Source organism: Salvelinus namaycush, unplaced genomic scaffold, assembly GCF_016432855.1.
Source record: "Salvelinus namaycush isolate Seneca unplaced genomic scaffold, SaNama_1.0 Scaffold89, whole genome shotgun sequence".
NCBI classification, from domain to species: domain Eukaryota; kingdom Metazoa; phylum Chordata; class Actinopteri; order Salmoniformes; family Salmonidae; genus Salvelinus; species Salvelinus namaycush.
Genome location: NW_024061630.1, coordinates 1 through 13584, shown reverse-complemented (window position 1 = coordinate 13584; position 13584 = coordinate 1). Strand labels below are relative to the sequence as shown.

At 50.3% G+C, this 13584-nt stretch overlaps 1 protein-coding gene across 1 annotated transcript; it reads right to left on the bottom strand.

Moving 5' to 3' along the window:
• Positions 1-2685: 2685 nt before the first annotated feature.
• Positions 2686-10577, bottom strand: LOC120043288 (ankyrin repeat domain-containing protein 12-like; the record flags this gene model as incomplete). Its single annotated transcript, XM_038987911.1, has 3 exons — positions 2686-7551; positions 9277-9375; positions 10401-10577. Coding segments are annotated over 3 exons (462 nt in total), but the record flags the coding sequence as incomplete, so codon positions are not given.
• Positions 10578-13584: the final 3007 nt, after the last annotated feature.

The window sequence follows — 13584 nt, the reverse complement described above, 5'->3', positions numbered from 1 at the left end:
ACGGAATAATAGTTACGTGCTTGACTAACACCATACAATTTTGGGAAAATGTTCCCCTACCGTTTTTCCTCATCCATCAGTGATATCAACAAAGTGGAGAGCTGCCATCTTATTGGAGGGAGGAAAACACTAGTATGACTACGGGGGGGGGGGGGGGGGGAGCTAAAGATTCGTTCTATTCGCCCAAGTCCCCGGATTGGCTCAGCTCCATCTTCCGACAGCCGAGTCAAAAAACATTCAATCTGCCAACTAGAAGCCTGTTCATACGTACACTGCTCAAAAAAATAAAGGGAACACTTAAACAACACAATGTAACTCCAAGTCAATCACACTTCTGTGAAATCAAACTGTCCACTTAGGAAGCAACACTGATTGACAATAAATTTCACATGCTGTTGTGCAAATGGAATAGACAAATGGTGGAAATTATAGGCAATTAGCCAGACACCCCCAATAAAGGAGTGATTCTGCAGGTGGTGACCACAGACCACTTCTCAGTTCCTATGCTTCCTGGCTGATGTTTTGGTCACTTTTGAATGCTGGCGGTGCTCTCACTCTAGTAGTAGCATGAGACGGAGTCTACAACCCACACAAGTGGCTCAGGTAGTGCAGCTCATCCAGGATGGCACATTAATGCGAGCTGTGGCAAGAAGATTTGCTGTGTCTGTCAGCGTAGTGTCCAGAGCATGGAGGCGCTACCAGGAGACAGGCCAGTACATCAGGAGACGTGGAGGAGGCCGTAGGAGGGCAACAACCCAGCAGCAGGACCGCTACCTCCGCCTTTGAGCAGGAGGAGCACTGCCAGAGCCCTGCAAAATGAACTCCAGTAGGCCACAAATGTGCATGTGTCAGCATATGGTCTCACAAGGGCTCTGAGGATCTCATCTCGGTACCTAATGGCAGTCAGGCTACCTCTGGCGAGCACATGGAGGGCTGTGCGGCCCCACAAAGAAATGCCACCCCACACCATGACTGACCCACCGCCAAACCGGTCATGCTGGAGGATGTTGCAGGCAGCAGAACGTTCTCCACGGCGTCTCCAGACTCTGTCACGTCTGTCACATGTGCTCATGTGCTCAGTGTGAACCTGCTTTCATCTGTGAAGAGCACAGGGCGCCAGTGGCAAATTTGCCAATCTTGGTGTTCTCTGGCAAATGCCAAACGTCCTGCACGGTGTTGGGCTGTAAGCACAACCCCCACCTGTGGACGTCGGGCCCTCATACCACCCTCATGGAGTCTGTTTCTGACCGTTTGAGCAGACACATGCACATTTGTGGCCTGCTGGAGGTCATTTTGCAGGGCTCTGGCAGTGCTCCTCCTGCTCAAAGGCGGAGGTAGCGGTCCTGCTGCTGGGTTGTTGCCCTCCTACGGCCTCCTCCACGTCTCCTGATGTACTGGCCTGTCTCCTGGTAGCGCCTCCATGCTCTGGACACTACGCTGACAGACACAGCAAACCTTCTTGCCACAGCTCGCATTGATGTGCCATCCTGGATGAGCTGCACTACCTGAGCCACTTGTGTGGGTTGTAGACTCCGTCTCATGCTACCACTAGAGTGAGAGCACCGCCAGCATTCAAAAGTGACCAAAACATCAGCCAGGAAGCATAGGAACTGAGAAGTGGTCTGTGGTCACCACCTGCAGAATCACTCCTTTATTGGGGGTGTCTTGCTAAATGCATATAATTTCCACCTTTTGTCTATTCCATTTGCACAACAGCATGTGAAATTTATTGTCAATCAGTGTTGCTTCCTAAGTGGACAGTTTGATTTCACAGAAGTGTGATTGACTTGGAGTTACATTGTGTTGTTTAAGTGTTCCCTTTATTTTTTTGAGCAGTGTATATTAAGGTTGTTTTTTGTACCAGAGTACTTTGACTATGTTACGCAAACTGCACGCAGGTTGGCAGGTCTGCAATACTTTTGACAAGAGCCTGCATAGGGTCCCGGTCAAAAGTAGTTCACTATATAGGGAATAGGATCCCATTTGGAGTCTAAAGTAGTGCACTATATAGGGAATAGGGTGCCATTTCAGATACAAACTTTGTTTGTGAAAGGACAGAACAAAACGAAAAAAGGAAGGAGCTGAGTGACTTCAGTTAAACCTCAAATCACAACAGTCCACGGTACAGCTTCTTCTGGGATCAGGAAATAACAGCATGCACAGCATCCAAACCACCAGTCAAAGAAATAACACGTTGATGTGGTGCGTGGATCCCAACTCCAGTCCAGATGGGAATAAAAAAAGCAACAAAAAAAAAGAAGCAAAAAATGATAGAACCAAAAGGAGAAAAACAGAAACCGACCCGACATTCTCAAAAGAGTTACGCCAACAACGTTGATGTCAACAACAGTAACAACAACAAGGACCTTGACAGAGAGAAAGAGCACACAGACTCAACACTAATTCAACTTTGGTCCATTAAAACAGACATAAAAAAAATAAAAAAAACATTTTACAATCAAAATATCTTAGTTATTTTTTCTGTACAAGTTTCAAACCATCATTACATGGGTTATTTACAAATGCACAATCTGTCTGTAGAAAATAAGTTAAAAAAAAACAAGTCTGTGTACGATGTAATAAACACTTAAAAACAAAAGCTGAATTGAAATGTTTTTTTTTTTCTTCTCCCGTTTTGTAACCCTGCTCGATGAGGGAGGTGCAGAGGGCAGAGGGATGGTCGACTCCATAGGGAACATCAGGAGGTGCAGAGGGCAGAGGGATGGTCGACTCCATGGGGAACATCAGGAGGTGCAGAGGGCAGAGGGATGGTCGACTCCATGGGGAACATCAGGAGGTGCAGAGGGCAGAGGGATGGTCGACTCCATGGGGAACATCAGGAGGTGCAGAGGGATGGTCGACTCCATAGGGAACATCAGGAGGTGCAGAGGGCAGAGGGATGGTCGACTCCATGGGGAACATCAGGAGGTGCAGAGGGCTGGTCGACTCCATAGGGAACAACAGGAGGTGCAGAGGGATGGTCGACTCCATAGGGAACATCAGGAGGTGCAGAGGGATGGTCGACTCCATAGGGAACATCAGGAGGTGCAGAGGGACGGTCGACTCCATAGGGAACATCAGGAGGTGCAGAGGGATGGTCGACTCCATAGGGAACATCAGGAGGTGCAGAGGGACGGTCGACTCCATAGGGAACATCAGGAGGTGCAGAGGGCAGGTCGACTCCATGGGGAACATCAGGAGGTGCAGAGGGCAGAGGGATGGTCGACTCCATGGGGAACATCAGGAGGTGCAGAGGGCAGAGGGACGGTCGACTCCTTAGGGAACATCAGGAGGTGCAGAGGGCAGAGGGACGGTCGACTCCTTAGGGAACATCAGGAGGTGCAGAGGGCAGAGGGATGGTCGACTCCATAGGGAACATCAGGAGGTGCAGAGGGCAGAGGGATGGTCGACTCCATAGGGAACAACAGGAGGTGCAGAGGGATGGTCGACTCCATGGGGAACATCAGGAGGTGCAGAGGGCAGAGGGATGGTCGACTCCATGGGGAACATCAGGAGGTGCAGAGGGATGGTCGACTCCATGGGGAACATCAGGAGGTGCAGAGGGCAGAGGGATGGTCGACTCCATGGGGAACATCAGGAGGTGCAGAGGGATGGTCGACTCCATGGGGAACATCAGGAGGTGCAGAGGGCAGAGGGATGGTCGACTCCATGGGGAACATCAGGAGGTGCAGAGGGCAGAGGGACGGTCGACTCCATGGGGAACATCAGGAGGTGCAGAGGGATGGTCGACTCCATAGGGAACATCAGGAGGTGCAGAGGGATGGTCGACTCCATGGGGAACATCAGGAGGTGCAGAGGGCAGAGGGATGGTCGACTCCATGGGGAACATCAGGAGGTGCAGAGGGATGGTCGACTCCATAGGGAACATCAGGAGGTGCAGAGGGCAGAGGGACGGTCGACTCCATAGGGAACATCAGGAGGTGTAGAGGGCAGAGGGATGGTCGACTCCATGGGGAACATCAGGAGGTGCAGAGGGCAGAGGGACGGTCGACTCCATAGGGAACATCAGGAGGTGCAGAGGGCAGAGGGATGGTCGACTCCATAGGGAACATCAGGAGGTGCAGAGGGATGGTCGACTCCATAGGGAACATCAGGAGGTGTAGAGGGCAGAGGGACGGTCGACTCCTTAGGGAACATCAGGAGGTGCAGAGGGATGGTCGACTCCATAGGGAACAACAGGAGGTGCAGAGGGATGGTCGACTCCATAGGGAACATCAGGAGGTGCAGAGGGATGGTCGACTCCTTAGGGAACATCAGGAGGTGCAGAGGGATGGTCGACTCCATAGGGAACAACAGGAGGTGCAGAGGGATGGTCGACTCCATAGGGAACATCAGGAGGTGCAGAGGGATGGTCGACTCCTTAGGGAACATCAGGAGGTGCAGAGGGATGGTCGACTCCATAGGGAACAACAGGAGGTGCAGAGGGATGGTCGACTCCATAGGGAACATCAGGAGGTGCAGAGGGATGGTCGACTCCATAGGGAACATCAGGAGGTGCAGAGGGATGGTCGACTCCTTAGGGAACATCAGGAGGTGCAGAGGGCAGAGGGATGGTCGACTCCATAGGGAACATCAGGAGGTGCAGAGGGCAGAGGGATGGTCGACTCCATGGGGAACATCAGGAGGTGCAGAGGGCAGAGGGACGGTCGACTCCATAGGGAACAACAGGAGGTGCAGAGGGATGGTCGACTCCATGGGGAACATCAGGAGGTGCAGAGGGATGGTCGACTCCATAGGGAACAACAGGAGGTGCAGAGGGATGGTCGACTCCATGGGGAACATCAGGAGGTGCAGAGGGACGGTCGACTCCATGGGGAACATCAGGAGGTGCAGAGGGCTGGTCGACTCCATAGGGAACAACAGGAGGTGCAGAGGGATGGTCGACTCCATAGGGAACATCAGGAGGTGCAGAGGGATGGTCGACTCCTTAGGGAACATCAGGAGGTGCAGAGGGATGGTCGACTCCATAGGGAACAACAGGAGGTGCAGAGGGATGGTCGACTCCATAGGGAACATCAGGAGGTGCAGAGGGATGGTCGACTCCTTAGGGAACATCAGGAGGTGCAGAGGGATGGTCGACTCCATAGGGAACAACAGGAGGTGCAGAGGGATGGTCGACTCCATAGGGAACATCAGGAGGTGCAGAGGGATGGTCGACTCCTTAGGGAACATCAGGAGGTGCAGAGGGCAGAGGGATGGTCGACTCCATAGGGAACATCAGGAGGTGCAGAGGGCAGAGGGATGGTCGACTCCATGGGGAACATCAGGAGGTGCAGAGGGCAGAGGGACGGTCGACTCCATAGGGAACAACAGGAGGTGCAGAGGGATGGTCGACTCCATGGGGAACATCAGGAGGTGCAGAGGGATGGTCGACTCCATAGGGAACAACAGGAGGTGCAGAGGGATGGTCGACTCCATGGGGAACATCAGGAGGTGCAGAGGGATGGTCGACTCCATAGGGAACATCAGGAGGTGCAGAGGGCAGAGGGACGGTCGACTCCATAGGGAACATCAGGAGGTGCAGAGGGCAGAGGGATGGTCGACTCCATAGGGAACATCAGGAGGTGCAGAGGGATGGTCGACTCCATAGGGAACATCAGGAGGTGCAGAGGGCAGAGGGATGGTCGACTCCATAGGGAACATCAGGAGGTGCAGAGGGCAGAGGGACGGTCGACTCCATAGGAAACATCAGGAGGTGCAGAGGGCAGAGGGACGGTCGACTCCATGGGGAACATCAGGAGGTGCAGAGGGCAGAGGGATGGTCGACTCCATGGGGAACATCAGGAGGTGCAGAGGGCAGAGGGATGGTCGACTCCATGGGGAACATCAGGAGGTGCAGAGGGCAGAGGGATGGTCGACTCCATAGGGAACATCAGGAGGTGCAGAGGGCAGAGGGACGGTCGACTCCATAGGGAACATCAGGAGGTGCAGAGGGCAGAGGGACGGTCGACTCCATAGGGAACATCAGGAGGTGCAGAGGGATGGTCGACTCCATAGGGAACATCAGGAGGTGCAGAGGGCTGGTCGACTCCATAGGGAACATCAGGAGGTGCAGAGGGATGGTCGACTCCATAGGGAACATCAGGAGGTGCAGAGGGCAGAGGGATGGTCGACTCCTTAGGGAACATCAGGAGGTGCAGAGGGATGGTCGACTCCATAGGGAACATCAGGAGGTGCAGAGGGCAGAGGGATGGTCGACTCCATAGGGAACATCAGGAGGTGCAGAGGGCAGAGGGATGGTCGACTCCTTAGGGAACATCAGGAGGTGCAGAGGGCAGAGGGATGGTCGACTCCATGGGGAACATCAGGAGGTGCAGAGGGATGGTCGACTCCATAGGGAACATCAGGAGGTGCAGAGGGCAGAGGGATGGTCGACTCCATAGGGAACATCAGGAGGTGCAGAGGGCAGAGGGACGGTCGACTCCATAGGGAACAACAGGAGGTGCAGAGGGCAGAGGGACGGTCGACTCCATGGGGAACATCAGGAGGTGCAGAGGGCAGAGGGATGGTCGACTCCATGGGGAACATCAGGAGGTGCAGAGGGCAGAGGGACGGTCGACTCCATGGGGAACATCAGGAGGTGCAGAGGGCAGAGGGACGGTCGACTCCATAGGGAACATCAGGAGGTGCAGAGGGATGGTCGACTCCATAGGGAACATCAGGAGGTGCAGAGGGCAGAGGGACGGTCGACTCCATGGGGAACATCAGGAGGTGCAGAGGGCAGAGAGATGGTCGACTCCATAGGAAACATCAGGAACGGCACCCTATTTTCTATATACTTCACAAAGTGCCCTATATAGGGAATAGTGTCCATGCTTGGTCTCTCTCTGGAGCTCTTTCCTCTCAGCAGACAGCAGCACCTGGCGCTGCCCCAACCCCTACCCAGCCTCGGGCCCCTGGGGTAAGTGTGTGGTCTGGGCCCCTGAGCCCTGGTGGAGCTCCAGGCCTGTCCAGAACAGAATAAGCAGTCAGTTTGCCACTAGTTGGGAGAATAAGGCCAGGTCTGTGGTGTCTCTGTTGTCTACCATAGGAGCTCAGCCACATTTAGAGAAGTGCTGCTCACACACACACACACACACACACACACACACACACACACACACACACACACACACACACACACACACACACACACACACACACACACACACACACACACACACACACACACACACACGTGGTGCTCTCTACACACATCCATGTTCCAAGTGCCTCACGTTTCCCATCCCTCCATCTCTTTATCCCCGTTAAGAGGTAGATGGGCCACTAGATGATCCTTCCTAATCATCGGTCCTCTGCCTGACCCTGACTGCCAGTCCTAGCCTAAAGGTCAAGGGTCACAGGTCATATGGGCGTGAGGTCAAAGTCGTCGTTGACCTCTACCAGGGGGATGTAGAACTCGGATATCTCGAAGATGGAGGTGGACTTGTACATGACTGGATCCAGCTCCTGGAGTTTCAGCTGCCAATGGAGACGCTGGACAGCATTAAGAGCTGCTGCCTCGTGCTGCTGCCGCATCAGAAGACACGTCTGGAGAGAGAGAGAGAGAGAGAGAGAGACAGAGAGAGAGAGAGAGACAGAGAGACAGCGAGAGACAGCGAGACAGAGAGAGAGACAGCGAGACAGAGAGAGAGACAGAGAGAGAGAGAGAGAGACAGCGAGAGAGAGCGAGAGACAGAGACAGCGAGAGAGAGACAGAGACAGCGAGAGAGACAGAGAGAGAGAGAGAGACAGCGAGAGAGAGAGAGCGAGAGAGAGAGAGAGACAGCGAGAGAGAGAGAGAGACAGCGAGAGAGAGAGAGACACAGCGAGAGAGAGAGAGACACAGCGAGAGAGAGAGACAGCGAGAGAGAGAGAGACAGAGAGAGACAGCGAGAGAGAGAGAGACAGAGACAGAGAGAGAGAGAGCGAGAGACAGCGAGAGAGAGCGAGAGACAGCGAGAGAGAGCGAGAGACAGCGAGAGACAGCGAGAGACAGCGAGAGAGAGAGAGAGACAGCGAGAGAGAGAGAGAGACAGCGAGAGAGAGAGAGACAGCGAGAGAGAGAGAGACAGCGAGAGAGAGAGAGAGAGAGAGAGAGAGAGAGAGAGAGAGAGAGAGAGAGAGAGAGACAGCGAGAGAGAGAGACAGCGAGAGAGACAGCGAGAGAGAGAGAGAGAGAGACAGCGAGAGAGAGAGAGAGAGACAGCGAGAGAGAGAGAGAGAGAGAGACAGCGAGAGAGAGAGAGAGAGAGAGAAAGAGACAGCGAGAGAGAGCGAGAGAGAGAGAGACAGCGAGAGAGAGAGAGACAGAGCGAGAGAGAGACAGAGCGAGAGAGAGACAGAGCGAGAGAGAGAGAGAGCGAGAGAGAGAGACAGCGAGAGAGAGCGAGAGACAGAGACAGCGAGAGAGAGAGAGAGACAGCGAGAGAGAGAGAGAGACAGCGAGAGAGACAGCGAGAGAGAGAGAGAGCGAGTGAGACAGCGAGAGAGAGAGAGAGCGAGAGAGACAGCGAGAGAGAGAGAGAGAGAGCGAGAGAGACAGCGAGAGAGAGAGAGAGAGAGAGAGAGACAGCGAGAGAGAGAGAGAGAGAGAGAGAGAGAGAGAGACAGCGAGAGAGAGAGAGACAGCGAGAGAGAGAGAGAGACAGCGAGAGAGAGCGAGAGAGAGAGAGACAGCGAGAGAGAGAGAGAGAGAGAGAGAGAGAGAGACAGCGAGAGAGAGAGAGAGAGAGAGACAGCGAGAGAGAGAGAGAGAGAGAGAGACAGCGAGAGAGAGCGAGAGAGAGAGAGAGAGACAGCGAGACAGAGCGAGAGAGAGACAGAGCGAGAGAGAGACAGAGCGAGAGAGAGACAGAGCGAGAGAGAGACAGAGCGAGAGAGAGACAGAGCGAGAGAGAGACAGAGCGAGAGAGAGACAGCGACAGCGAGAGACAGCGACAGCGAGAGACAGCGAGAGAGAGAGACAGCGACAGCGAGAGACAGCGACAGCGAGAGACAGCGAGAGACAGCGACAGCGAGAGACAGCGAGAGACAGCGAGAGCGAGAGAGGATACATAAAATATTAAACAATTGGATGACACTGGATATGATTGATTCGCTAAAGGAATACATTTCAAATTTGAGGTTTCTGAAATATTGATAAAAAATCATCTTAAAAAGGTGGTTAAACAGGATGAATGAAACTCATGAACATCCATGCCATTGGCTGCATGCTCAAAAAATGTATTTCCAGATTACAGGTAGTACGGATATTATTTTTCAGAGAAATCTTACCTTGAGTTTATCGAACTTGTCGTCCACGTCTTGTAACCAGGACATAAACTGGCGGGCGTTGAAACGATCCCTCACCGACGTCTTGCCATCTTGGTCACCCTGGAAACCAAAACACACACGTAAACATCATTAGGCGGTGACCTGTTCCTGTAGGTTCATGCTCTACAACATTCGCAGAGTACGACCCTGCCTCACACAGGAAGCGGCGCAGGTCCTAATCCAGGCACTTGTCATCTCCCGTCTGGATTACTGCAACTCGCTGTTGGCTGGGCTCCCTGCCTGTGCCATTAAACCCCTACAACTCATCCAGAACGCCGCAGCCCGTCTGGTGTTCAACCTTCCCAAGTTCTCTCACGTCACCCCGCTCCTCCGCACACTCCACTGGCTTCCAGTTGAAGCTCGCATCCGCTACAAGACCATGGTGCTTGCCTACGGAGCTGTGAGGGGAACGGCACCTCCGTACCTTCAGGCTCTGATCAGGCCCTACACCCAAACAAGGGCACTGCGTTCATCCACCTCTGGCCTGCTCGCCTCCCTACCTCTGAGGAAGTACAGTTCCCGCTCAGCCCAGTCAAAACTGTTCGCTGCTCTGGCACCCCAATGGTGGAACAAACTCCCTCACGACGCCAGGTCAGCGGAGTCAATCACCACCTTCCGGAGACACCTGAAACCCCACCTCTTTAAGGAATACCTAGGATAGGATAAAGTAATCCTTCTAACCCCCCCCCCCCCCCTTAAAAGATTTAGATGCACTATTGTAAAGTGGTTGTTCCACTGGATATCATAAGGTGAATGCACCAATTTGTAAGTCGCTCTGGATAAGAGCGTCTGCTAAATGACTTAAATGTAAATGTAAATGTAATTAGTACAACGTTACTCAGAACTGTCAGTAGTAAAGTTCAGTTCTGTTAAAACCATCATGGTTTTTAAAACACTTGTTGTAAAAAGCACTTCGCGTCAACAAGTGAGTCTCTCTGGATAAAAGCGGAATGACTCAAATGGAAGCGTAACTGCTGTTGTAAAAATCATTTACAAATACATTTGATTAGTTGATTGATGCCAACTTATCCATTCTAGAGTATATGATCAATTCTAAATAAATGTGATTTGATGCCAAAACTTACTGATTCGACAGTGCGTGACATCATGCCACTTGATTGGGCATCCTGAGGCATGTTATACACTTCAGCGTCCAATAGCACGGTGCATGCACTGAACGGGAGCGTCTGATTGGCTAGCGTTCTGGCGGCCCGGTAGTGGACTCGTAACACCTCCTGCTCGTTGGAAACAATCAGCTTTTCCTGGAAGGAAAAAAAAGGAGGGAGTTGAGTTGGACTAGAATAATCAGACAGGAGTGTTGGACAAGAATAATCAGACAGGAGAGTTGGACTAGAATAATCAGACAGGAGAGTTGGACTAGAATAATCAGACAGGAGAGTTGGACTAGAATAATCAGACAGGAGAGTTGGACTAGAATAATCAGACAGGAGAGTTGGACTAGAATAATCAGACAGGAGTGTTGGACTAGAATAATCAGACAGGAGTGTTGGACTAGAATAATCAGACAGGAGTGTTGGACTAGAATAATCAGACAGGAGAGTTGGACTAGAATAATCAGACAGGAGAGTTGGACTAGAATAATCAGACAGGAGAGTTGGACTAGAATAATCAGACAGGAGTGTTGGACTAGAATAATCAGACAGGAGTGTTGGACTAGAATAATCAGACAGGAGAGTTGGACTAGAATAATCAGACAGGAGTGTTGGACTAGAATAATCAGACAGGAGTGTTGGACTAGAATAATCAGACAGGAGTGTTGGACTAGAATAATCAGACAGGAGTGTTGGACTAGAATAATCAGACAGGAGAGTTGGACTAGAATAATCAGACAGGAGAGTTGGACTAGAATAATCAGACAGGAGTGTTGGACTAGAATAATCAGACAGGAGAGTTGGACTAGAATAATCAGACAGGAGAGTTGGACTAGAATAATCAGACAGGAGAGTTGGACTAGAATAATCAGACAGGAGAGTTGGACTAGAATAATCAGACAGGAGTGTTGGACTAGAATAATCCGACAGGAGTGTTGGACTAGAATAATCAGACAGGAGAGTTGGACTAGAATAATCAGACAGGAGAGTTGGACTAGAATAATCAGACAGGAGAGTTGGACTAGAATAATCAGACAGGAGAGTTGGACTAGAATAATCAGACAGGAGTGTTGGACTAGAATAATCAGACAGGAGTGTTGGACTAGAATAATCAGACAGGAGAGTTGGACTAGAATAATCAGACAGGAGAGTTGGACTAGAATAATCAGACAGGAGAGTTGGACTAGAATAATCAGACAGGAGAGTTGGACTAGAATAATCAGACAGGAGTGTTGGACTAGAATAATCAGACAGGAGTGTTGGACTAGAATAATCAGACAGGAGAGTTGGACTAGAATAATCAGACAGGAGTGTTGGACTAGAATAATCAGACAGGAGTTGACAGATTCAACAGGAGTTGGACTAGAATAATCAGACAGGAGAGTTGGACTAGAATAATCAGACAGGAGTGTTGGACTAGAATAATCAGACAGGAGAGTTGGACTAGAATAATCAGACAGGAGATGTTGGACTAGAATAATCAGGACAGGAGTGTTTGGACTAGAATAATCAGACAGGAGAGTTGGACTAGAATAATCAGACAGGAGAGTTGGACTAGAATAATCAGACAGGAGTTGCGACTAATCAGACAGGAGTGTTGGACTAGAATAATCAGACAGGAGAGTTGGACTAGAATAATCAGACAGGAGAGTTGGACTAGAATAATCAGACAGGAGAGTTGGACTAGAATAATCAGACAGGAGTGTTGGACTAGAATAATCAGACAGGAGTGTTGGACTAGAATAATCAGACAGGAGAGTTGGACTAGAATAATCAGACAGGAGTGTTGGACTAGAATAATCAGACAGGAGTGTTGGACTAGAATAATCAGACAGGAGTAGTTGGACTAGAATAATCAGACAGGAGTGTTTGGACTAGAATAATCAGACAGGAGAGTTGGACTAGAATAATCAGACAGGAGGTTGGACTAGAATAATCAGACAGGAGTGTGGACTAGAATAATCAGACAGGAGTGTTGGACTAGAATAATCAGACAGGAGAGTTGGACTAGAATAATCAGACAAGGAGAGTTGGACTAGAATAATCAGACAGGAGTGTTGGACTAGAATATCAGACAGGAGAGTTGGACTAGAATAATCAGACAGGAGTGTTGGACTAGAATAATCAGACAGGAGAGTTGGACTAGAATAATCAGACAGGAGTGTTGGACTAGAATAATCAGACAGGAGAGTTGGACTAGAATAATCAGACAGGAGTGTTGGACTAGAATAATCAGACAGGAGTAGTTGGACTAGAATAATCAGACAGGAGTGTTGGACTAGAATAATCAGACAGGAGAGTTGGACTAGAATAATCAGACAGGAGAGTTGGACTAGAATAATCAGACAGGAGAGTTGGACTAGAATAATCAGACAGGAGAGTTGGACTAGAATAATCAGACAGGAGAGTTGGACTAGAATAATCAGACAGGAGAGTTGGACTAGAATAATCAGACAGGAGAGTTGGACTAGAATAATCAGACAGGAGAGTTGGACTAGAATAATCAGACAGGAGAGTTGGACTAGAATAATCAGACAGGAGTGTTGGACTAGAATAATCAGACAGGAGTGTTGGACTAGAATAATCAGACAGGAGAGTTGGACTAGAATAATCAGACAGGAGAGTTGGACTAGAATAATCAGACAGGAGTGTTGGACTAGAATAATCAGACAGGAGAGTTGGACTAGAATAATCAGACAGGAGTGTTGGACTAGAATAATCAGACAGGAGAGTTGGACTAGAATAATCAGACAGGAGAGTTGGACTAGAATAATCAGACAGGAGAGTTGGACTAGAATAATCAGACAGGGAGTGTTGGACTAGAATAATCAGACAGGAGTTTTGGACTAGAATAATCAGACAGGATGTTGGACCTAGGGAGGAATAATCAGACAGAGAGGTTGGACTAGAATAATCAGACAGGAGTGTTGGACTAGAATAATCAGACAGGAGAGTTGGACTAGAATAATCAGACAGGAGTGTTGGACTAGAATAATCAGACAGGAGTGTTGGACTAGAATAATCAGAACAGGAGTGTTGGACTAGAATAATCAGACAGGAGAGTTGGACTAGAATCATCAGACAGGAGTGTGGTGGACTAGAATAATCAGACAGGAGAGTTGGACTAGAATAATCAGACAGGAGTGTTGGACTAGAA